This window comes from Protopterus annectens, chromosome 9.part0 (genome assembly GCF_019279795.1).
Source record: "Protopterus annectens isolate FY-2018-M chromosome 9.part0, PAN1.0, whole genome shotgun sequence".
Lineage (NCBI taxonomy): Eukaryota > Metazoa > Chordata > Ceratodontiformes > Protopteridae > Protopterus > Protopterus annectens.
Genome location: NC_056743.1, coordinates 905929559 through 905955380, shown reverse-complemented (window position 1 = coordinate 905955380; position 25822 = coordinate 905929559). Strand labels below are relative to the sequence as shown.

The following is a 25822-nucleotide window of genomic DNA, read 5'->3' as shown; positions in this document are numbered from 1 at the left end:
ATTACTGAATTTGCAGTATTCACTGTTGTGATTAAGCACATTAAATGTGAGAAAATATGCTGAACAAGAAATGTAAAAAAAAAACTTTCTTGTTCAGCTGAAAATATGTTCTCACGTTTAGTATTACTTCTCATTCACAACTCTTGAGTAGTTGCAATCCAGGCTGCTGACAGTAAAGAATGTTGCACTTAATTATCTGACTGACAGTAACAGTTAATGAGTTTTGCACTGGAACACGCTGGCCATGTCTGAGCTGGGTGAAGTCCTGGAGAAATCAGATCTGCAGCAGGAAAGTGTGCAGCTTGTTTTGGTGTGGCAGATGCTGGCATTTATCAGTGGGAACAGTATACACTTAATAAATACCCATAAAATAAACCACCATTTAAATGTTAGAATGGTAGCAGTAACCTATGCAGTTACACGTCGTAGGGTGAATGCCCACAATAATTGTACTCCTGTTCAACTGAGATTTACCTGTGAGCTTTCAAAGAACTTTTTCCAAAATATTATATTGAAAACTGTTGAGTCAAAACCCTTCAAAATGTGTGTGTGTGTGTGTGTGTATATACATATATATATATATATATATATATATATATATATATATATATATATATGTGTATATATATATATATATATATATATATATATATGTGTGTGTATTTTTTATTTTATTTTTTTTTTTGGAGGAGGCAAGTCCTCATGAACCCCCACTCCCCTATACTATGTATACCAACACCATGGTCAGTCCACAATGGAGAAAAGGGGAGAAGCCCATAAAGCTCACTGCCAGCTCGCACAGTTTAATACATTGCAGTAAAATCCACTACAGTATTAAATTTTTTGAAATAGTCACTTGTCCGCCAATGTAGTGATGATCTGTAGGTAAGCTGTTCACTGTGCATGTAGTTAAGGTAATAAATAAATCACCAGCCACAGGCATTTAACATTTAATAGTAAAGCTGTTTACACAGAATAAACAAAAGCATTACATTGGGTGATTAAATGCATAAACAAATATTCTTGAGCAAGCATGATAAGTAAAGGTTTTAAACAGGCAGGTGATGCACAGCAGATACCTTGTTTAGCGCTTTCAATCACTTCTTTATTCTATGACCTTCCTCAGAAACATTTGATTTTCTTTGTTACTTCCTTTTATACCCCACAACAGGAACTTACATCATGATTAAACAGTTATTTTATGAAATACCATGTGATGCATATTTGTTGTTTAAAAATATGTAATACCTTGTGTCAGCAATACTACACCTTAACTACTTTTAGCTGCAGTTATTCTCTGCCCTTTAATCAACCAGGGGAGATGTTGTGGATGATAATAAAGAGGTGACTTACTTTATTTGGGAGTGAAGAGTACAGTTGTTAAGTGGGATATATTGATTCTCCTTATAGAAACAGAGTAGTTTATGGTTATCTAATTTGCAGTTAAAGCTCATATATGTAATTCAAGCATAATGTTATAAATCAAACTGGAAATGATGAAGAAACGGAGAAGAGTTCATGAGTTAAGCAGGTACTAAGTGTTTGGATGCAAATCCTTAAGGAGAATACAACCATTCAGAATATTATATTCTTAAAGTAGACTAAGAACTAATCCAGAGCACAGACAGAGAAAGGAGATTTTACCAACATGGATGTTTGCAAGAAGGGATATAGAAAATGGCCAAGGGGGTGGAATTTGAGTGAAATTAGCAAAGAAACCAAAGTAGTAAAAGCAAATAACCCAGAAGGGAAAAGCTAATATAGTGGGATTGGGCTAATCACAAGTTTTTTTTGATTGCAGATTAGTCACTGCCCTCTCTATGATGGATTGATAAAGAATATAGGCATTTAAGAGAAATGGTTAGAGAAGTGCTATGTGAAAGCCAACTCTGGTAGAGTTTTTAGTTGGGTCTGCAACAGAAGCAGCTGTTACAAGGATAAATTAGTAAGACACTTAAAATACTTAATGATAAATATTAACAATCAATCAGATGATGTTAGAAAAGATTTGCACGTGAAAATGGAAAGGGAATTTACAAGGGAACAATTGGAATACGTCTGTAAGGCTCTCAAGTATGCAATAAAGTTTAGAAGGGTTAGGATCTTTGCATGTAAGTGTTTGAATTGGTATTGTTAAACCCAAGTAGATGTCATAGGATTTTTCTTCAGTTAAATAGCAAATGCTGGAGGTGTGATTGGGAAGAGAGACGTATATGGGAACATGATGTCCTTCAAGGATGCATCTGCAGTCAAAACATATGGGTTGTCCTGCCTCAGGCAGCCCTTCGGTCGGCCGGATTCCAAAGTCTGGGTCTGGCCTCGGCTGATGTCGCACTTCACCCGACGTCATAGCTCCTGGGGTATAAAGGCATCAGCCGCGAGTGTCAGTCCTTTCCTTGCGTTTTTTGCTAAATGTGTAGTCGGAGTCTCCGACGGCATTTTATATGCAAAAGCGGAGCCAAAAAACTCTTCAGCAAACTCTGACCGATGTCTAAGTGTCCATCGGTTGAAGGAAGCACAGGCTAAACAAGTTGATACGTCGTGGTCTGGGCCTAAGCAAGGAAGGCAGTAAGAGTGGAAATCCTTATGAGGTATTTGTTTCCCACAAGTTAAACAATTATTTACTTTGTCTGACATCGGCTGAGGCAAGAAAGAGTCCCCAACGGGGTACTTAGCTTTTTTAGAAGTCTTCGGTAGCTGAAATCTCTGGATCTGACCGACCGGCACTTGCGAACAGCTTCTGCTTCGGGCACCGCGCGGCAAGAAAGACTGAGGAAAATGGCGCCGGCTGATGCCTTTATACCCCAGGAGCGATGACGTCGGGTGAAGTGCGACATCAGCCGAGGCCAGACCCAGACTTTGGAATCCGGCCGACCGAAGGGCTGCCTGAGGCAGGACAACCCATATGTTATGACTGCAGACGCATACCTATCGGACACCTACATTTATGGTAGGTACAAAACTGTACTTTTTGTGCAATGTAATGTGGTGGAAGATTTAAAAAAATACTTGCAGAATAATTTGACGGAAATGTTGGACATAAGATCAGAATTACCTAAACATATTAAGGTCTTGCCAAGTGTAATGCTGTTGGCTACCAAAAAGCAGTTACCAGAAGATGAAAATCAAAATTTATACCAAGTTTGACAAAAGTTCTGAATATTGTACAAGTGGTGAAAAAACTGGAGACAGAATCTTAGGAAAAGTGATTAAGTAAATGCTATAAAAATAAGTGGAATTTATGGGAGCAATACATGCAGAATAATGTTCCAAAGGGGGAGTGAGGTTTAAGGGAAGGCAGGAACTAAGCAAATTATGTAATGGAGTGAATTAAATTTTTTAGAAAGAAAACATATGTGCATGCTGCATGACAATAAGAATAGGAACTTAATACAATTTGTTTTTTTTCTGTTAATGCACTTACATGCAAAGATCCTAACCCTTCTAAACTTTATTGCATACTTGAGAGCCTTACAGACGTATTCCAATTGTTCCCTTGTAAATTCCCTTTCCATTTTCACGTACAAATCTTTTCTAACATCATCTGACTGATTGTTAATATTTATCATTAAGTATTTTAAGTGTCTTACTAATTTATCCTTGTAACAGCTGCTTCTGTTGCAGACTCAACTAAAAACTCTACCATTCAGAATATTTTCTGTGTTTAAAAATTGGATATTCTATGCTCTCATTGTCTTTAGGCTTCAAGATCAAAATAGAACTTACAGAGCCCTTACAGGGAGTAGAGTACACCTTAGCTCTCTTCATACATGCTTCAGCAGAAAAATCCAGCAATTGGCTTTCTGTCAGGCAAAGCAATAACTAGCTGAATTAACAGCCTTGTGTTCTCAGTGGCTTCACTATGAATTTTAAAGGAAGCATTCTTGTTTTCTACAGTTACATAATGCATCACCATATGACCTAACAGCATCTTTCAAGTAGCACCAGGTTTTAAGCATTGCAAATATTTGCATAGTCAGTGAATAGAGAAATGCTTTTATTTTCAAACTGTATGACATTTCCTCAGTAGGAAATCGCATTAACCTCTCATGCATTTTAAACACGTCTTAAATGCTACACATGTAGTAAGAAAAGAAGTCATACTGTGGATTTGAGTGATAAACTCTTTCAGAAGTCCAGGCAACCCCGCTTTAATTAGTGGTTTAGGCTTCTGAGACGTGACAGGGGAAGGATGGGCATACCTAGCCTAAGGAGGAGGAGGGCGTGTGCGTACATGCTTCTTGTGCTAGATCCACAGTGGAGACTGGGACGTATCCTAAAATTGTACTAGATGGGGGGAGAGGTCATTGGTTCAGTCATCATGGATGTGACAATATGCCACACATTCCATTTGCATGTCTTTCCAAGCAATATGGCACTGTTCCGGTATGCTTTGATTTCCTCACAAGCTCCCAAAATGGGTCGGAGGAATATCTGGTAGGCAAGGTGGATGAGGAGAGGCACTGGTGGCAATTATTTACCATCTGAGGGAGAAAAAAAACTAAGAAGGCGGCATTTCCAATGCATCTTCTTTTATGTTTCCAAAAATTGTCTCTCTTGATTTTGTTTGGCATACAGCATAGTTAGTTCACTTTCCCTGGCATTTCCCTAATGAAAAGAGTTTCATTGTCTACATTTACTGCAACTTTATCACAGTGGGAACAATGGAGAAAATGTAGGAGTGTTTGAGTCCACTGTGCTAGGTCAGCCACTACTGCAAGAGCCTTCTTTAGAAATGTCTCATCTCATTGTTTGTGTGGTAACCACCTGGACTGTTGTATACAGCTTTTTCAAATATTGCAAGCTAGATAGCAAGTAGAGGAGTACAGAGGCGTTTTACCACTGCAGTCTTGCAGAGCATGCTGCAACTACCATCACCCAACTGAGATACCTAATTTTCTTAGTGATCCTGTGGGTAAGGAATCATACCTCAGCTGTAATGCTTGCAGTGGACATTGTAGAGCTCTGTGAGGTATGTGAGTAATTTCACAATAGACTGGAAGTGTATGGGGTGGTGCTTACCTGATGTCCTTCAAGAATGCAACTGCAGTCCTGACATATGGGTTGTCCTGCCTCAGGCAGCCCTTCGGTCGGCCGGATTCCAAAGTCTGGGTCCGGCGTCGGCTGATGTCGCCTCTTCCCCGACGTCAGAGCGGCTAGGGTATAAAAGCATCAGCCGATGCCATCTTCTTGAGTCTTTCTTGCCGCGCGGTGCCCGAAGCAGAAGCAGTTCGCAAGTGCCGGTCGGCCAGCTCCTGTGTTTTCAGATACCAAAGTAATCAAAAAGCTAAGTACCCCGTTGAGGAACCTTTTCTTGCCTCAGCCGATGTCAGATAAAACTGCAAAAGTTAATAATTGCTTGTCTTGTGGTAAACAAATACCTCATAAGGACTTCCATTCTTACTGCCTTCCCTGCCTCGGCCCAGACTACGACGTCTCGGCCTGTGCTTGCTTCAATAAGCGCACACTTAGGCGCCTGGCAGAATTTGCTGAAGACTTTTTTGGGGAAAATTACTCCTATATCATGCCGTCGGAACTACCGACAGCACATATTTCCAAAAAACGGAAGGACCGGGACCGACATTCACGGCCCGCGACTTCCACCGACACCACGCTAAAGCCTACCGCGAGTGCATCGGTCTCTTCGGAGGCGGTAATTCAACCGCTCCAGGCCGATGACACCGCTTTACCGCACACTTCGATCCCGGAGGCTACCCCGGTGCCGGTTGTTGTTTTTCCTCCTGAAACCGAAGCCCAAGATTTGCCTGACACCATACCGGTGGACAAAGTTACTCCAACACGTGGGGCAGCTAGGCCTCCTGTGTCTATGTCCATCAAGGCCTACACACGTGCTAAGGCTGTCAGCCTGGCTAAGTCTCACCCTCCTAAATCTCTTTCACAGGGTCCCACTTCTGATAAACAGATCATGACTTTAGCTGCAGATCTAATTTCTTTAATCAGGGGCTCTCAGGTTCATGCAGACAGAGGTTCTCAACCGCCTTCAGACAAAAGGCCTAGGGTTGAGCAGGCAGATACCCTTTCCTCAGATGAAGCCTCTGGTGAGTCAGGCCATTCAGATTCCCAGGAAGAATCCTTCCCGGCCTACGAGGATTCTGATGCTGATGAATCCATTCCCTCTGTCTCTCCTCCTGAGGATTTTTCTTTCGGGGAAATTCTCCACTCCATGAGAAAGCATTTTCAGTGGCAGGGCCAGGATTTCTCCGACTCCAGGGAAAAGGCTTCGGACTTTCCTTAAGTTACCCCAACACAGGCCTTTAGCTATACCCCCAGTGTTAGACGATGTGTACTCAGACTCCAGTACTTCTCCTGATTCTCTCCCTCCTGCTCCTGTCAAGCCAGACAGATATTACAGGGTTCCTGAAACTCATAAACATCTCTTTAAGGCCCACTCTGTTGATCTAGAAACTATTTCTCAGGGGCCCAAAGGAGTGGCCACTTCCATGGCCAAAAATCCTTTGCCCGCAGACAGGGAATCTAGGTCCCTGGAGAGGTGGGGTAAAAAAGTTTATACCTCAACCACCCTTGCCATGAGGGCACTTAACTGTCTTTTTCATATGTTTCAGTATCAGGATTTCTTGATGGATGATTTGCAGAAAAAGCTAGCCTCTCCTGAGCCTTTAGATAGAAAGGCTTTGCAGGATTTGGTTCATAATACTCAGCAGGTTAGCAATCATTTTCTTCAGTGTGGTTATGATGCATTGGAAGCTTCATGTAGGGCAGCTATGACAGGGGCCGTCATACGTAGACATGCTTGGTTGAAAGAACAGGCATTGCCAGATCATGTTAAAGTAAAGCTTCTAGATGCACCTCTGGAAAAACACAAGCTATTTGGTGCTAATGCACAGGGTGTGTTGAAATCAATTGAGAAAAAGGCTAAATCAGTACAAACAGTCAAAGATTTCCTCCAGGTTCAGCCACCAAGGTTCAGCAGGAATTGGCCTTCGAAGAATTGGTCCTTTCCAGACACTGACAAGTTCCAAAGGGGAAAAAACAGGCGTGCTCGAGGTAGAGGGCAATACCGAGGCTCCTACAGGGGCCGCCAATGGCAACCAACTAATCAGAGAAGTGGCGCAGGGACTTCTACTGCTCCACAGGGACAATCACAATGACTTGACTTAGACACCGCCGACCAAGGCTCAAAGAGAAGCACCTTTAGGCGGAAAATAATCTTTATTTTCAAAAAATTGGCACGTTTTTACCAAGGACAAATGGATTTTGGACATAATAGACAAAGGTTACAGGTTCCACTTCCATACCTTACCAACAAGACAAGGCATGCCAAACCTGCCACAAAATCAAAGGGCAGTGGCACTCATACAAGTTTCAAAGCTGCTACAAATCAAAGCAATAGCAAAGGTTCCTCCTCAGGAACAAGGCCAGGGATTCTACTCAAGACTGTTCCTTGTTCCAAGAAAAGAAAAGCAATGGAGGCCTATACTGGACTTGTCCGCTCTAAACACTTTTCTCATTGTGCCAAAATTCAAAATGCTGACGTTACAGCAACTTCCTCCCATGCTGGGCAAGGGGTCTTGGCTGGTTACTCTGGACCTCAAGGAGGCATACCTGCATGTCCCAATCAGACACAGCTGCAGAAGATACCTCAGATTTCTTGCAGGGTCAGAGCATTATCAATTCTCAGCATTGCCTTTTGGCTTATCTACTGCACCCAGAGTATTCACGAAATGCCTGGCATCAGTAATTGCACATTGCAGACTTCAGGGGATACAAATATATCCTTACCTGGACGACTGCCTTATACAAGCAGACAGCAAGCAAGCCTTGATAAGAAACTTGGACTATGTCATTCACTTACTACAGGCTTTGGGATACACAGTCAACATTCAAAAATCAAGACTACTGCCATTCCAACAAATAATTTTTCTAGGAGCCAAACTGGACACAAACTCACAAATGGCTTTCCTCACAGAAGAAAAACAAGAACAATTACCAGATTACTTCAAAAGCCTAGCAAAGCACACCCAGATGACTGCAAGGAAGATCCTGCAGGCCCTGGGTTTCATGGCATCTTGCATTCTTCTGATTCCACTGGCAAGACTACACATGAGAAAGCTACAATGGTACCTAAAAAGTTTATGGTCTCAGCACAGCCACAACTTAGAAGCAATTATTCCACTCATTCCATGTCTACAAAAGGAATTTTTGTAGTGGGCACAAGCAAGCCAGCTAAACAAAGGCATGTCTTTCAACAAACCTCAAGCAAGCCAAACCATTACAACAGACGCCTCAGATCATGGATGGGGGGTGCACATGGAGGGCAGATGCATTCAAGGGCAATGGGCACCCGGGAATTGCATCTGCACATCAATCAAAAAGAGATGTTGGCAGTGATTCATGCAATCGAGGCCTTCGAAAAATTTCTTCAGCAAGGTCATCTGCTAATAAAGACAGACAACACCACTGTTATGTGGTACATAAACAAACAGGGAGGCAACCATTCTTACCCCCTCTGCAGACTAACAATGACTCTTTGGGAAAAGTCCCTGAAACTGAACATACAGTTGCAATCCCAGTTTGTTCCAGGCAAGGACAATGTTCTGGCGGACAGTCTAAGCAGAAACATTATGGACCCGCACGAATGGATGTTGCCTCCAGACATTTTTTCACAAATAACTCATGCATGGGGAAGGCCGGACATCGATCTCTTTGCCTCACACCTCAATCATCATCTGAAGAAGTTCTGCTCAAGGACACACCATCCTCAAGCCTGGAGAATGGATGCCCTCTCCTTCAGCTGGAATTCTCTCTAACAATCTATGCATTCCCACCTCTACCATTAATGACCAAGATGTTACTGAAGATCAAAGCAGAACAACCGAAAGGCATTTTGATAGCTCCAGACTGGCCAAGACAGCACTGGTATCCATTACTAAGGAGCATAACTCGCACCAAGCTGTGGCCCCTGCCTCAATGGCCTCTGCTTATAACTTAGCACAATTACAGGACTGTTCATCACAACCTGCAAACATTGCAACTGACAGCTTGGAGGGTTCCATGACTTCTCTCCATATCTCTCTCTCCAAAAAAGTTCAGGAGATCTTACTGGAAGCACGCAGGCCTTCCACCAGAAAAACTTATTCAGCCAAATGGAAGAGATTCAACATCTGGAATGCCAACAAGGGTTCAGGATGCATCAGTAATGAGCATCCCACAGATACTAGAATACTTGGCAGAAATGCTTCACAACGGCCTTTCATATTCTTCCATAAAAATACACGCTTCAGCAATTTCAGCAAAATACAACTGTGATCCACCTGTGTTTTCACATCCTTTGCTAAGACAGTTTCTAAGAGGGATAAAGAATATCAAACCTCCAAGAAAACCACCAGCGCCTGCATGGGACCTCAACTTCATCTTGGAAAAGTTAACTCTTCCTCCTTTTGAGCCAGCAGCATCTTCAGAATTGCAATTTCTCTCCTGGAAAACAGTTTTCCTGTTGGCAATTACTTCAGCAAGAAGAGTCTCGGAGATACAGGCCCTCATGGCAGTACCTCCATTTCTCATTTTCCATCAGGACAGTCTCTTTAAGAACCAATCCTTCATTCATGCCAAAAGTGATACCCAGGGTTTCTCTAAATCAAGCAATTCACCTGCCTACTTTCTTTCCCAGTCCTCAAAATAAAGGAGAAAAGCTTCTGCACACTATGGACATACACAGACAATTGCGCTACTACTTGGACAGAACAAAGGCCAACAGAAAGTCTGACCAACTATTTGTAGCTTACGCTGCTGGAATACAAGGAAAGGCAATTTCCAAACAAACAATTTCAAAATGGATTGGAAACTGCATCAGATTCTGCTACTCTTTCCATGGAAAAGGTGTGCCAGCCAATATCAGGCCACACTCCACCAGAGCTACAAGCCACCTCCACAGCCTTTCTAAGAGGGGTGGCTACAAAGGACATTCTAGAAGCTGCTACATGGAGCTCCGTGCATACATTTTCCAAACATTACAACCTGCCTTTATATTCTAGATCCCGAGCAGGCTTTGCTTCTGCAGGGCATTTTAGCTACACCATCCTTATCTTAGATCCTACCACCCCCAGCTTGGCTATGGTATTCAACCCATATGTCAGGACTGCAGTTGCATTCTTGAAGGACATAGTACAGTTTTGTACTTACCATAAATGTAGATGTCCGATAGATATGCAACTGCAGTCAGGTTTTCCCTCCCTCCTACCCCTCTGTAATTCTCTTTTTTTGGGTCCACTCCCCCTTTTTCTAATTAGCTGGGGATATCTGTTATGGTGTATCTGTTTGTTACTGTTGTGCATGTCTGGAATTTTTATCCATTCTCTAAATTTAGCCTTCCTTGGAGGGCACCTGGCATTTGGGGCAAGAAACACTGAAGAAGATGGCGTCGGCTGATGCTTTTATATCCCAGCCGCTCTGACGTCGGGGAAGAGGCGACATCAGCCGACGCCGGACCCAGACTTTGTAATCCGGCCAACCGAAGGGCTGCCTGAGGCAGGACAACCCATATGTCAGGACTGCAGTTGCATATCTATCGGACATCTACATTTATGGTAGGTACAAAACTGTACTTTTCCTAACCTGGGCACACTTGCTGGTAACCCTGCCAGAAAAGAGTTTAAATGGCATGAACAGCTCCCACTTTTAGCCGTGCATCAGGTCCATACTCTCTGCAAGGGAAGATGTTCCCCTGCTCTTTGGGGATGTCCAGAAGCTCTTGAAGTCAGTCTGGAAGAACAGATATCCACTCATGGATAAGCCCAGTGTGCAAGGTGTTATTACTGCAGCAGAGATCCTTCAATTTGAATATATGGCTAGTGTACTCACATAAATGTTCTTTATCCATCATTTATTTGTTACTCCAGAGTTATACTCATTCCACTGTAGACACTTCATGTAGATTGTGTACATTATGGCTTTTGTACGTGAATGAAGTTTATGATTGTAAAATTAGTGTGCTGATTTCTTTTGCTTGGATGGAGCATTAGCAATTTTTAAAGGACTGTTTAACAGAACATAACACATTATCCTGAAACATGTACCATGTTCCCAGCTTGAAACCATCATCTCAGAACAGAACAAGACAAAAAAGCCCGTAAGTTGCCCCAACTAAATATACCAAGCCTAAAGTTTCCATACCTCATTAGTTATTTCTTAGATGGTGTCACATTCCATTTGTGTGTGTGTGTGTGTGTGTGTGTGCGCGTTGTCAGGCTTTGATACACATTTTTATGTTTTCTGCCTACTTTCACAAAACCATTTGTACCATCTTTACAAGAGACACAGTCCTTCCTGCGTTAGCTGATCATTAATTTTAATATTTTTTTTCTTTACTGTCTTTTTTCAGACTCTGAAAATGAAATTAATTATGACATGGAAGAGTCAGATAGTGAAGATGGGAGAGCAGAACTGGAAGGGACTTTAAAATTCTGTAACCCAGACTGTACAGAAGATTCATCAGTAGATGATTACCCTCCTTTCACCATTGTTGCTGAAGACAGCTGTAATTCTAGCATTGTCACTGAAGACAGCAGGAATTTCAGCACAGTGACTGAAGATGATATGTATTCCAGCACTGTGGCTGAAGAGAGCGTGGATTCCAGCACTGTGGCTGAAGATGTCCATAATTCAAGCATTCTGGATGAAGACAGTCAGAACGTTAGGACTGTAGCTGAAGACTACTGGATCTCCACCAGTGTGGCTGAAGATAGCTGGAATTCTAGTAGTGTGGTCAAGGACATCTGGAATTCCAGCACTGAGACTGAAGATTTCTCTACGTCTAATGTTACAGCTGAAGACAGCCTGCACTCCAGCATTAGCCAGAAGCCTAGTGTTATAGCTGAAGGTAGCCAGCACTCCAACATCAATGCTGCGGATAACCAACACTCTAAAACTGTGACTGAAAGCAGTCAGCACTCTAACATTGTGACTGAAATTAGCAGACACAGTAGTGTTGTGTTTGAAGACCAGCACTGTAGTTTTGTGTCTGAAGACAGGTGCCACTCTGGCATTTTTGCTGAAGATGACCAGCACTGTAACCTTGTGGCTGAAGATGGACAGCATTCTGGACAGGTGACTGAAGACAGTCACCTTTCTTATATTGTCACTAAAGAAAACACACAATGTGGTACTGTGACTAAAGGCAGCTGGCGCTCTGAAGATGGACAACATTCTAGCATTATGGCTGAAGATGAACAGCACTCATGCATGGCAGCTGAAGAAAATTGGCATTCTGGAATTCTACCCGAACGTAGTCAGCACTCTGGTGTTTTGACTGAAGGTGGCAGGCAGTCTGACTTTTCTGAGGGCAACCAGAAACCCAGCAATGTAGACATGGTTGTGGTACAGTTTAACCAGAAAGGCAGTATGACTGTAGAAGACCAGCAAAATGCCAGTACTTTGATCAAACACCAGGATAACTCCAGTATTGTGATTAAAAAGAAAGGGAGTTTTAAAAGTTTGGCTAAAGATAACAAACAGTTAAGTGCTGTGATTGAAAATTTTCAGGACTCTGTCACTACGGATGATGTTGATCAGAACCCTAGCACTGTACTCAGTGATGGCAAGAACTCCATCAGTATAAATGAAGATAGCAGTCCCATCAGTTTGGGTAAAAGTAGTCCGAAGTCCAGCATTCTTACTAAAGATGACCAGAAGTCCATCACTGTGCCTGAAGATGGACAGAAGTCTACTTTCCTCTTTACTGCTGCTTCTGTTTCCATCTTGGGTAATTTTGTTTGCTTTATTTTAATTGATCATTATTTCATGCATAATAATTTTTAAACTAATTTATTTTGTATAATAGCTTAAACTTGCTCTTGCGTACATGCATCTCTTTGGTGTTTTTTGATTGCTAAATGGGAATATAACACTGTATCGCACAGTTTTTAATTGTCTAGTGTTAGCTTGTTAAATGTACTGAACAGAGTAACATTATGGTCAAGGCATGTGGACGACAGACCTGATTTTGTACTATCGGTCGCCATTTATACATTATGGCACTGTGTGAGCACCATTATTTAGTGCATTTTTTGTCTAGGTGGTCTCTGTGAGGTAGTGCCCCTTTTTCCAAAGGAGACCTAGTATGCAACACCACAGGTGTGTACAGTACATAGCTGAAGTATTAACCTTAACTTATGAGTAAAAGTCTCTTGCCAACTTTTAATAAAAGACCGTCTTTATTGCTGTTGTTAATCACACCACATCATATTTATATTCATTTACACTTGAACAGTTGTCATCCACCTATTGCTTATCTTTTTTTAATTCCAGAGATTTACCATCATAACAACCATTTTTCTTATATTCTGTAGTGCTTAGTATTTCTTAAACAGCATTGTAAACTCTTTCCAGGGGTATTTTATACAATGTATCAAAGCTGATTTCAAATGTAAACCAAAACTGATTTCTGTTGAAATAATACTAATCTAATTTATTGACCATTTTTCAGGGTATATCTGATTTCTTCATTCTTCTTATTTATATTGCCCCCCATTTAGCTTGCACATACTTTATTATGCCCACCGTATAGATGTCTTTCATATCTGTTCTTTATTGCTCATCCATCATAACTTATACTGTTCATCATATTCTGTGTGCCCCCACAGTGCTGACTGTACCCCACTACTAAAACCCTTCTATCAGCAAACAGGCTTTCGTGTCCTTAACATTGCCACAGGACACCTTTGCTATTTTTACACATCCTAATCTTTGTCATGTTACTGTCCACCTTATAACCTAATCTCAGTCTGGTTAACCATTTAAAATATTGAGACCCACTAGAGCGTGTCCCTGAACATGAAGACAGAATGTCCGAAAAAACGGACTTGCATATACGAGGTGGCTATTTCTTGGGATATTCCATTTTCTCAGAGGTATGCTGATCTCAGAGTTAGTATACAAGTTCAGAGGATGTGGGGGACTTGCCTCTTTCCCCAAATGAGTGGTGCAGGGGGCTTGCCTCCTGCAAAAACAAAGTTTAAAGGAGAAGAGCAATGTTCGAGATTCATTCTTCTCCTGCAGTTTCATTCTTTTTTTTCAGTGCATCACACTCAGCATTCTGCTTTTAATCTCCTACATAAAACATTTGCAGCTGTTCAGTGTAATGTTCACTGCTCCAGTCGTCACATTTGGGATATCCTGTATGCAGGTAAGTCATGACTGGCCTAACTTTCAGAGCTTTACCCTCCTCCAGGGTTTTGAACAATGCCCTTCCATCAAGAACATCAGTATGCTGTGGTATAAAGGGTGCACCAACAGGTGCTATCTTCATATCTTTCTTACCATGCATTGCGTACACATATGTTATTCACAGCACACAGTCTGTTAGTCGATTATTTTCCAGCAAACAGGTAAGTACCTCTAGGGGATTTCTTTGTTCTTATGTGTAGTGTTGATTTTTTTTCTGTTTGTTTTGTCGTGGCTAAAATCTGATACTGATCAGAGGAAATCATTTTGAAAGCTAATAACTGTGTGATGTGTGGTTGGCAAATCTACCACAAGAATTTTCATTCTACATGTTTGTTGTGCACCAGTCCAGAACACGACATAGACGCCATTGTGCTTCATTTACCTCAAAGACAATCTATAGAAATTTCAGGTCTCTCATGGAGTTTGCATCCAGAAAAGGGATGCAAGCCTGGTTTCATGCTGTCATGTCATCTGCCAAAGCCTCTGAGTGCCTTCTGCTTTAAAAGGTTCCTCTCTGATAATTTGTGTCTGTACTGAGGAAATAGGCAGAGATGTTCTTTATCCCCTTTATTATTTAGAGCTATTGGCAGAGAAAATAAGGGACTCAGAAATTCAAGGATGTAATCGGTGTGGCAGTCAAGAAAAGTTGGCTGTGTTTGCAGATGCTGCTATTTTGCACTGATAAAACCAAAACAGGACATCTCAGAGTTGTGGAATATTTTCAGACAGATGAAAAATTTTTGGGATATAAAATTAATGAAGATAAACCAAAGGGTATAGCTGTAAACTATGTACCCACACATAAATTGGTTCAGCACTACCCATTTTATTGGGACATGATAAAATGATTTAAAGTATCAAAAGAAATGGCAGGACTTTTTAGGGACTCTTTAAAGCTCACATGTCTCTGAAGCCCCCTCAAAGTTTTCAGGTGTTTTGCTGTTAGGGCCCCCCTTTTCCTCTACTCATTTAAAGAGGCATAGACATTCTTCTGAGGATGCAGACCTGGACTCTGATGAAGAATCTCTTTCCTATTCCTTTCAGATTTATTCTCATTTAGATGTAGTTTCAGATGAGGAGGATTCTGTTTCTTTTGACTCTCCCTTAGAAGAACTTTCTTTTGGGGAACCTATAGTCAAAATGATGCAAGACTTCCAATGAGAAAGTTCTAAAATGTCTGATGTGCAGCAGAGATATTATATTATCCTTTACTTCAGATGGAAACTCCTAAGCATTCTGCTATTCTTCATGTTCTGGAAGCTGTTTTGGATTATTTTGTTTCAGCTTCTCAGTATCCTGATTATCAGACTTGTGCTCCTAAGAAACCTGATAGGTTTTATAAAGTTTCTGATGATCAGAAATTCCTGTACAAGTATCTTCTTATCCTTCTGTTATTTCTCTTTCTGCAGACAAGCCTACTAAGTTGCTCGATTTCCCTAAAGTCTTGTATCCTGTTAAAGGTAGCAGAGCCATGGACAGATGTAGCAAGAAAGTATATAATTCAGCTACTTTGGCCTTTACGACCATTAACTATCAGTCTCACATGACGTTAAATGTGTGGTATCTCTTCTGTCTAAGCTTGGGGATGTCTTAAATGTTATGCCTAATTCTGAAAAGTCCTCTGCTTTATCCTTGCTTAGTCCTGTTTCTCAAGTAGCCAAGCACTCTATCAGTGTAGCTGAGGCTGCTGCTGCTGCTTTCAAGCCTGCTGGGTCTGGGTCACTGATTCATAGGTATTCTTGGCTTAGACTCCGGTCTCCTCTTGAGGATGTTAAAGCCAAACTTTTGAATTCTCCTCTGCATACTCAGAATTTGTTTAGTTCTGCTGTTGCAAACCTATTTATAGTTTTGTGGGACAAGGATAAAATGACGCAGGACCTGAAATAAACTTCTTTCCTTTCCTCTGCCCCAAATTTTCAGAGGAATTATCCTTCTAAAGTGGTTTCACTTATTGAGAGGCAGCAAAGACAACCTCAAAAGAGTAAGGCACTCCTCTAAATGTAGATTTCCTGAGAAAGCAGAATAGGATTCAGGAGCCCTTCTTTCTTGATAAACTTGCTTCCTTTGACTATCTTCCTTCCCCTTGGCAAGATTCTTCTTTGTCATAGGATATCCTTGTCCTTTCCAGTTAGGCTACAGATCACCATGGACCAGTGGGTTCTCTACATTATAAAAAGGGTTACAGGATGCTGTGGAAGTCTCTTCCCCCTTTTGCAGACATTCCTCAACCTCCTGCAAACCACTTATCTCTACTTCCTCCACTCTTTCAGGAATTTTTGGATCAGGCCACTATTAAGCTAGTTTCTCCCTCTACAGAGACTGCACAGGTTACTTTTCTTGGATGTTTCTGGGTCCTAGGAAAGTGGGTTCCTGGCGACCAATCTTGGATGTTTCCTTTCTCAACACTTTCCTTCTGGGACTTCCAAAATGTCTGCACACTGAGTAACAGCTTAATTTCAGCTCTCCCAATGTGAAAACAGAAACTCAGTAGAGAGAGCCAGTGAACTCATATTTTTGGATAAATTTCAGTAACTGGCTAGAAAGTGCACTGCCTGGATGCCAATAAAAAGAAATTCAGTGAACTTGAAAGAAAATCAGTCACAAAAGGTGAGGAAAAGACACGGACTGTGAAGAATTCTGCAGCTGTTCAGCAAAAAGCAGTGCAAGCTCCAGCTTTGGTGCAACACATGATTTCCAGTAACCTAGAGGAAAAAATAAGTAAAATGTACTCAGAACTAATTAAAATAAATGAAACACTGATGGAGTATATCAACTTAAACAACAAAAGGCTGGAAAAAAATAGAAGAAGCTTTAAACAGACATTAAGATGAGGTGATAAAACTGCAAAAATCAGAGGTCCGAATGGAGAAAAGGCTGGCTGAATATGAGACTGCTCAAGAAGAGATGTTTCAAAAAATTATAACTGAATTAAAGGACAGAGCTTGCATGGAAAACTTGAGATTTTCTGCTGTACCAGAGAAGCTGGAAGGAACAGACTGTATTAATTTTATGAAAGCAGAAATAAGCAACTGGACTGGTATTCCACAGCAGGGGCTGTTAATTGAAATGTATGTATGCTCCAAACTTGGCTATGAGAAAGCGACCTAGACCTTTAATAGTAAAGATGCAATCCTACCAGTAGAAGGCATTGATTCTGACAAAATTGTGGCAGAAGGACAAAGTGCTAAAAGTGGGAGACAGTGAAGTGTTTTTGGAAAATGCTCACTCAGGAAGAAGAGCAGTAAATTTATTCCACTAATAAGGGAATGTTGAGACGCAGGCATGAGATTCAAACTTCTGTAACCAGCTATCTTCAGAATGCTCTTACCTGGAGGGACAAAAATCATTCTTGATGCAGAATATGCTAATGAGCAAATACAACATTTTGGCCAACAAAAAGTGAGCTGTGAAACAGGTGGAGATTCTGCTTCTTGTTGTTCTAGTAATAAAGAACACAAAGAGATTGTGCCGGTGAAATATTTTCCAATCTTTCAATGGAAAATGCATGAGAGACAGAAAAAGGCACAGGAGTCAACTAGAAGAGCCAAGAGTACATTGGAAATGAAACAGAGGCTGAATTTGGGAGATGGAGATAAGCAGGAATAAAATCAACAACTCTGAAATTGACAAACATGGGATTACAAAGCATTAATTAAATTTGTGAAACATGACACAACAGGAAAAGTTGGAAATATTGGACTTTTTTGTTAAAATTGTAGGGGACTCTAAATCATATGCCCTATTTCATGTCATTAATGTCTAGAGGAACACTTAGGAGAGGGGAAGAGGAGGGATGGAGTTAACTCTAAGTAAAACAACATTTTGTTCTTAACAGTAATATTTTGTAGTGCATGATTTAGTCTGCATGCCATAAAGTAACACTTTCTCAGTTATTTTCAAGTGTATTTGTGATACTGAAGCAAACAGGTACCCCTGTTTTTTTCTTGTTTTGCTTTCTCCTTGTTCATTTTTAAGAAATCTAGGTACTTCAGTGTATATAAAAAAGAAGAAGAAAAGTCTTGTCAAAAGAGAATGATACAAGGAAAATGTGTGTTTTCCTCATTTTTTGCATAGGGGAATGACTGAATTAAGGTCCTTGGCTTTATCTAAGTAAAACGTTTTAAGAGAAAGCGGCTAGGAGATGATGTTTTCTGAAAGCATTCAAGTGTTTTCTCATTCTTGGAGAGCAATAAGCATAAGACAAGACCAGACAGCACTCAGCAGAAATACCATGCGTCTTAGCATGGATAAAATTCCTTTTAGGTTAACCCAGTGTAGCTGTCAGTTTGGGACAATTGTTACTATTAGGAGGGTAAAACTTCAGTATTTGAAAATGCACATAGTTTTATGTGTTAGTGTTAAGTTAACAGGTTTTAGGAGTGTTTTGGGAGTGTACTTGTTTTTTTGTTTGAGGGCTTTCAGTAAAACAGAAGTTCTGCAAGATGTGACATAAGCTCAAATGGATCTAACAAGAAACACCTTTATAAAATATCAACCTACCAAACATTAATGTGTGCATGTAATACAAAAGCTGGAACTAGATAGTTAATAAAAAAGCTGTTCGAAATAAAAGGTGGGAGTAACTTTATAACATAATGCTTTCTATATTATCTTTAAATGTTAATGGTCTCACAGATATATACAAAAAGTAAGAGTAGAGAACTATATTAAAATTGTAGAATGCAAAAGCTGTGCTACAAGAGAGACAGTTGAAAAGAACTGAACATGTAAATTTGATAAAGGTTTTTCAGGATGGTTATTCAGTGGCATACCTGGACTAAGGAAAAAAGGAGTACTTAGATTAATTGCAAGAGGAGATCTAATAGTTCATAGGTTCATAGGTTGATACTAGGCTATCTGCCCTAGGGCATTTATAAGCCTAGCCAGAGAGTGTTTGGCTTTCGCCACTCTTTTAGATTAGTTGACTGTGCCTCTGTATAGTAGGTCACAGAAGGTAGCCCTTTTAAGGTTAGTTTACTGTACCTCTGTCAAGCAGGGACACAGAAGAGATCCCAGGGGTAAACTTATGATCTCCCATCCACTCGTCAAGATTTCTCTTGAAGAGGGTCAGCGAGGGGCTCTGCCTAACATGGATTGGGATTTTATTCCAGAGTGAGGGGATCCTCTGGGATATGAATCTGTCCCTCCAGCATGTCCTATTTATTTCTGTGCTGAGGTTAACTCCCTGGAGCGTGTAGCTCTAAGGGATTTGGATTTCCTGAGGTGAAGCATGTCCATTAATTCTGGGTTGGACATGGCTTTATACGTCAGACACAGATCGCCTCTGAGTAGGCGGTACGCAACTGAGTAGAGCTTGAGTTTCTTTAGCCAAGCTGCATAGGGCATCTGTTTGAGCCCCTTGATCCTCTTGGTGAGGTACTTGTGGGGTCTTTCCAGTTGCTGCAGGTGTCGGGTAAGGTACATCCCAAATGGGGCATTGTATTCAATTATGGGCCTGATAAGTGGTGAGTAGAGGGGCACAATGACCTCTCTTAATCTAGATGTGAATCCTTTCATGATAAGATGGGCTATATAGAAGGTCTTTCTAACCACTTTGGCAACGTGATTGTCAAAGGAGAGATTGCTATCTACTTGGGTCCCCAAGTCCCTAATTACTTCTTCCGTACTTAATGGATTACCACCTATTTGGTAATTTGTGGGCACTTTGTTTTTTTCCAGAGGGGATGACTATGCACTTTTTGGCATTTAGCTTTAGGCCATGGCTCTGGCACCAGTTATCCGTCTCTGTGAGACCCTTTTGGAGGATGCTTGTGTCAGCCAGAGAGTCTATTACGGCACCCAGTTTGCAGTCCTCTGCGAACTTGGTCAGCCATAGTCCACCCGTGTTGGCCTGTACCTCTGAGAAATATATACCGAACAAGAGAGGTCTCAGGACTGAGCCTTGTGGGACGCCACTTGTAACTGGTTTAGAGTCTGACATGGCACATGCTATTCTGACCATGTGGGTTCTATCCCTGAGCCAGTTTGCAGCCCATCTTGTGACATAGGGGTTATTTAAGCTGGTGAGCTTATTTATGATGCCCGAGTGGGGTATTGTGTTGAAGGCTTTTGTGAGGTCCAGGTAGGCTGTGTGGACTACCTTCCCTTCATCTGTGGCTTTGGTAACTGTTTTAATGAAGTCAACCAGTTTCAAGAGGCAAGATCTGCCCTTAACAAAGCTGAATTGTGTAAGATCCAGTGTCTGGAGGTTCCCAATGTCTTTGTTTATGATTTCCATGATGATACGCTCCATAGCTTTTCAGACCAGGCTAGTCAGGCTTATAGGGCAATAGTTTCTGGGGGTCTGTTGTGGCACCACCTTTGTGGAGTGGGACCACTGTTGCTGTACGCCATTCCTTGGGTATATATCCTGTAGTAAGGCTGAGATTGAACAGTGACTTTATATGAGGGTTTAGTTCTTCTTGGAGCTCATGTAAGACGCAGCCCGGGACACCATCTGGTCCCATTGATGCTGTGTTTTTTGCTTTGGAGAGGGCAGCTCTCACCTGTGCATCTGTGATCTCAGGAAGGCTACATTCTGTTGTGATAGACATTTGCTCTTTTGGGGGGGAAGGGGGGAGTTTGCACTGAACCCTTCTGCCAGGATGTTGGCAATGTCTGTGGGTTCATTGTATTTTTTGTCATTTTGCACTAACTTAGAGCATATCTGGGAGTTGCCTCCCAGGTTTCTGACATAACTAAAGAAGGCCTTGTGATTATCTTTAGTGTCTTGTGCAATTTTTCTTTCGAAGCTGGCCTTAGATGATTTTATGAGGGATCGTAGTTTCTTGCTAGTACTGATCAGAGACGCCTTCCCTCTTTGGGATTTTGCTCTATCATGTAGTAGCTTTCTCCTTCTGTTGTATAGCTTATTTATGGCCGGGGTCCACCAGACAGGTCTCCTGCCTTTGGAGGAGTGAGTCTTGGTGTTTTTTGGGATAGCATGCTCCATGCATTTCTGTAGGTGTCCATAGAATGCTTTTGTAAAGGATTCTGCATTTTGGGCCGTATTTTCCACTGGCCTGGGAGCTTTGAAGGATTCCACCTCGGGTTTGAGAAGTGTGAAGTTTGCTTTTGAGAAGTTTTTCACCGTGATTTCCTTGGCTAAAGGTGGGGACGGAATATGGATGTCCAGTGAGATTAGTTTATGGTCTGATCTTACCAATGAGGGGTATACCTCTGGTGTGGAGCATAGAGACCCCATGTTGGTGATGACCAGATCCAATATGTTTTCCCCTCTTGTGGGAGTGGTGGCCAAGTTGTTCCATATCATTTGAGTTTATAAATTCTAGGAACCATTGGGCGAGGTTGTTTGGGCTTGAGTAGTTTTCCCAATCAGTGTTGGGGTAGTTGAAGTCATCCAATATAAGGGTGTTTGGAGAGACCTTCATATTCTCCAGTGTTCTCAGGAAAGCCGAGTGAGGTTCCTGTGTTTGGAAGGGTGGTCTGTAGCAGGCTACAAACTGAAAGGCAGTTTTGCCCACTGTTAGTTGCACATGGATGGTCTCTGATACTTCGTGCAGTGCCACTAACCTGGAGGTGTGGGTATCTTTGATAAATATGGATACTCCCCCTCCTTTTGTGGTTCGGTCCGAGTTTTGGGGCCGGAAAGCATGGTATGAAGTATAACTTGTTAGTGCTGGGGTGCTCTCGGGAGCCTTGAACCAGGTTTCTGTTACTGCACAGATATTGATATTCTCCATACTGAGGAGCGTCTCGACTGCATGCATCTTGAGGTTTAGACTTTTGGCGTTGAGCAGCATTACCCTTAAGTTTTTTTTCTTTGTGTTGTCTATGGAGGTGGGTTTGTCTTTTGAGCCTTGCCTAAAAAAGACACTATGGGGAGGCAAGAGCCTTTGCCAGTATTCGAAAACCCAGGGGTGACAGGTGCAAGCCGTCCCTAGCGAAGCAATGTGGCTTGTCGAGCATGTCATCCCAGGCTGACAGACACTGGATCCCCTTTGAATGACATCAATACTTTAGCCAATTGTTAAAATTGATAATTTTGTCTTTATACTGTGGCATCATTCTTGGTGAGGGTAAGATGCTACTCAAGGTCAGGGTCATACCGTCCTGGGCTACATGGTCAAAGAGCTCCTCTGTCTTTTTTCATGTAGTCCAGGGAGGTACGTCTCAGGTAATTTACACAGCATGGACAATGACGGAGTCATATTTGTACTTGCTTTGGAGTGACCTGAGTGCTTGTGTTATGAGGCGGATCCTGGCACCCGACAGGCAGCTTACAGTGACCTTCTCCTTGTTCAGCCTGGTGAGTGGGACGTCAGTGTGTCTGACAATAGAGTCACCTATTACAAGTGTATTAGGTGTGTTGTTTAGCCTTAAGGGCTGTGACTGTGTGGCACACTGCCTTTGTGAGCTATGTGGGTATTGTTTCATGGTAGGGGTTGCTTGGATGTCTGCTTTGGAGGTCTCTGCTGCTTAGGCAGATTTTTATTTAGGGCCTCCGAGTATGTTTTTGTTTATGTGTTTGGTTTGCTGATGCGATAGGTCTATGTGAGACTGGATTTGTGGTTGCCTTCTGCTCCTGACAGGCTGTGCCAGTACTGGGTTGAGAAAGCTTAGCCTCCAGTTTGGCTAAAGCCAAATTAGAAGAGAATGAAAAAGATGATAATGTTATATTTGTAGTATTAAGGGGCTACTAGCAAGGGAGGAGGATTACACTGCCATGTATTTGTATGCCACCTAAAACTGCTGTAATGGAGCTTAAGAAAATTTTTGGGAGAAATCAGTTTTCAGCAGAGAATATTACTTATAGGTGGGGACTGTAATTTGATTTTAAGCAGTGAAGATGTGTCTTGGGGGCTCGGAAGGGAAATATAACAAGGGAGGATAGATTTTTGAAGAAATTTATAAAACTATTTGGCATGGAAGATGTGAATTTAGTAGTAAGAGTTTGGAGTGAATTTACATACAAAAACTGGGCTAGGCTAGACAGGACTTACATTTCACAGGGACATGTCCATTTAATTGAAGGCTTTGATACACATCCAGTAACTATATCAGATTATACTTCATTAATGAAAATAAAAATGCAAGATAATGAAATACAAATGATACTCTGGAGCTTTCCCATCTGTCTGTTGAAAAGAGAGGAATTTATTTATTTATTTAATTTGACTGGAAAAGTCCACTGGATCAAAAACCCATTTTCAGTGGAGGCCTGGGGAGAAAAGCTTCCCTTTTACAAATCCAAGAAATATTTAAGACCATATTATATTTACAAGTGTCCAAAAGTTTTTTACACAAATTATTTAAAGATTAGAAATACATCAAGTATAAAGTTTTATACAGTTCTACAGCATATACAATTTTGTAAAGATTAGTAAAACAAAGAATGCAAAATTTACATAATCTAGTTAGTATTAGTAGTATAGGTAGAATATATTTACTTGCACTCCAATTATGGAGAAAGACAGTAGATACCTTCTTATTAAACATTTTTCTTGCATGTCAACACAATGGCCTGATAATGGGAATATGAGGGGGGAAAATGCCAACAAAAATGAAATCATATTCACAGGAAAAGATTTTATTGAAATTGGTAGCAGTCATACTACTATGATGTGTTAGACATAGCTTAAGGTGGTCTCTTGTTTTGTAAACGGGTATATTGGTTTGTTGAGGAAGTGATTTTTTTAAAGTGAGTTTGAAAATTTTTAATGAATCCAGTTGTGTAATGGGGGGGGGGGGGTAGGGATTTCCATAGTTTAGATATGGAGTGTGAGTACAGGCTTTGTCCGGCTCGTTTATTGGGTTTGGAAACATTTAGGAGTTGTTTGTTAGTGGACAAAAGATTTCTGGTGGGGGTGTAGAATCATAGGATAGAATGGAGAGAAGGGAAATTATCTGCGTTGTATGTTAGTTTATGAGCTAGTGCTAGTTGGGTGTAATGAAGGAAGTGGGGGAATTGAAGCCATTTCAGTTCCTTAATTTCTTGGTGGTGTTGAGTTTGGTATGATAGTCCAGTGGCAAATTTTGCTATTTTATAATAGCATGATTGTAGTCTGTTGCTTAGGAATGTGTACAGGTTAGTAAAAATGGGGGAACCATAGAGAAAGGGATTAGAGTAGGAGGGTATTGGCCAGTTTTGTTTTTGTGCGTTTATCCATGTATAACTGCTATCTGTAGAGTCTGCCTAGTTTAAAGTGTGTTTTTAATTTTTTTAAAATATGTTGATCATCAGTAGTAATGCCTAGTAATTTTGCTGACTTAATTACTTCAATTTCGGTCCTATTAAAGTCCTGTGGAGGTGGTTTAGATGAAAGCAATAGTAGTAGAACGGCTGTTGTACTGTGTGCAGGTCAAAAAACATGTTTGGTAGGGGCAAGGAGATTATCACAGAGGTGTTTTAGTAATTGAGTTTGCATACATTATATTTTAGATGTTTGTTTGTTTGTGTCTTTCGGCTTTTCCTGGTTAGGGGTCGCCACAGCAGAACTCCGGTCCGCTAATGATTGGCAATTGATTTTTTTACGTACCGGCTTGCCAGGCCTGATGCACAACCTTCAACGAAGGTACGCCCATTTACGCATGTCTCCACGCAGAAGACGTTCTAGCTGAGAATTGAACTGGACAGCGTCTTACTGTGAGGCGACAATGCTACCGTAGCACCACCACCGCAGAGGAACATACATTATATTTTAGATAATGGAGAGAAAATGGAAATGGGAGGATAGTTAAGTTGTGTGTGTTTCCACCTTTGTGCAATGGGGTTATAATGGATTTTTTCCAAATTTGAGGGATTACAGATTCTGGGATATATCTGTTAATTAGAATACCGATCAGGTAAGTTTGGAAGGGAGGTTGGCAGAAGATAAGGAGCAAGGTCCTATTTTATTTAGTAATTTGAGTACTAGGGATGTGGGACAGCTTTTAGGGAGAAAGTTGGAATTGTTGGGGTATTTATATCATTGTGGAGTGAGGGGTGTGTACTGGAATCTGTAGGAGTTTGAGGTGGTTATCTTGGGAGTTTCATTAGTTTGGGGTGGAGGTTTGACAAGTTTAGCGATGCTGTCTATGAAGTGGGAGTTGAAAATATGGGCTATTTGTTGTGGACCTTTGTCTGGAAAAGGTGATTTGGTTATGTGTTGTACCAGGATTAAGGAGTGAAGAGACTGTTTTCCAGAATTGGTGGAGTTTATTTCTTGAGCTAGATAATTGTGGGATGTAGTTTCTTTATAATTTTTGATGAATTTATTTGGTTCATTACAAAGTTGTTTGAAATTAATTTCATTTTCTTGAGTTTTGTTTTTATGCCATTGTCTGTTGGCTTGGTCTCTTGACTGAAGCATGTATTTAGTTGGTTTGGTAAGCCAAAGAGCGTGATTGAGTTTTGTTGTTTTGTATCAAAGTGGGGCTAAAGTATTTAGGGTGTTAAGGAAGATCTTATTAAAATGGTGTACTGCTTCTAGTGGTAGGGATTTTGGTGGGTCCAATTATGAGCGTTTAGAACATTGTTGAAAGCTGTTTGGTTAAAATTAGTTAGGTTCCTGGGTGCTGTATATTAGTACGATTTTTGGCACCTGAGTATGGGTTCTTTGTGTAAGGGCAGGTAGATGGTGGCTGAGAATGTTGGGGAGGGCACACGTGGTAGAATATT

The 25822-nt window shown here is 41.2% G+C and overlaps 1 protein-coding gene across 1 annotated transcript in view; it reads left to right on the top strand.

Annotated features, from left to right (window-relative positions):
- The window catches only part of BAZ2A (bromodomain adjacent to zinc finger domain 2A), a 3667728-nt gene that overhangs the window by 589068 nt on the left and 3052838 nt on the right, over window positions 1-25822 (top strand). The window contains exon 6 of the mRNA XM_044083634.1: window positions 11360-12739. Coding sequence (XP_043939569.1) covers window positions 11360-12739 — 1380 coding nt within the window. The remainder of the gene's footprint in view (window positions 1-11359; window positions 12740-25822) is intronic.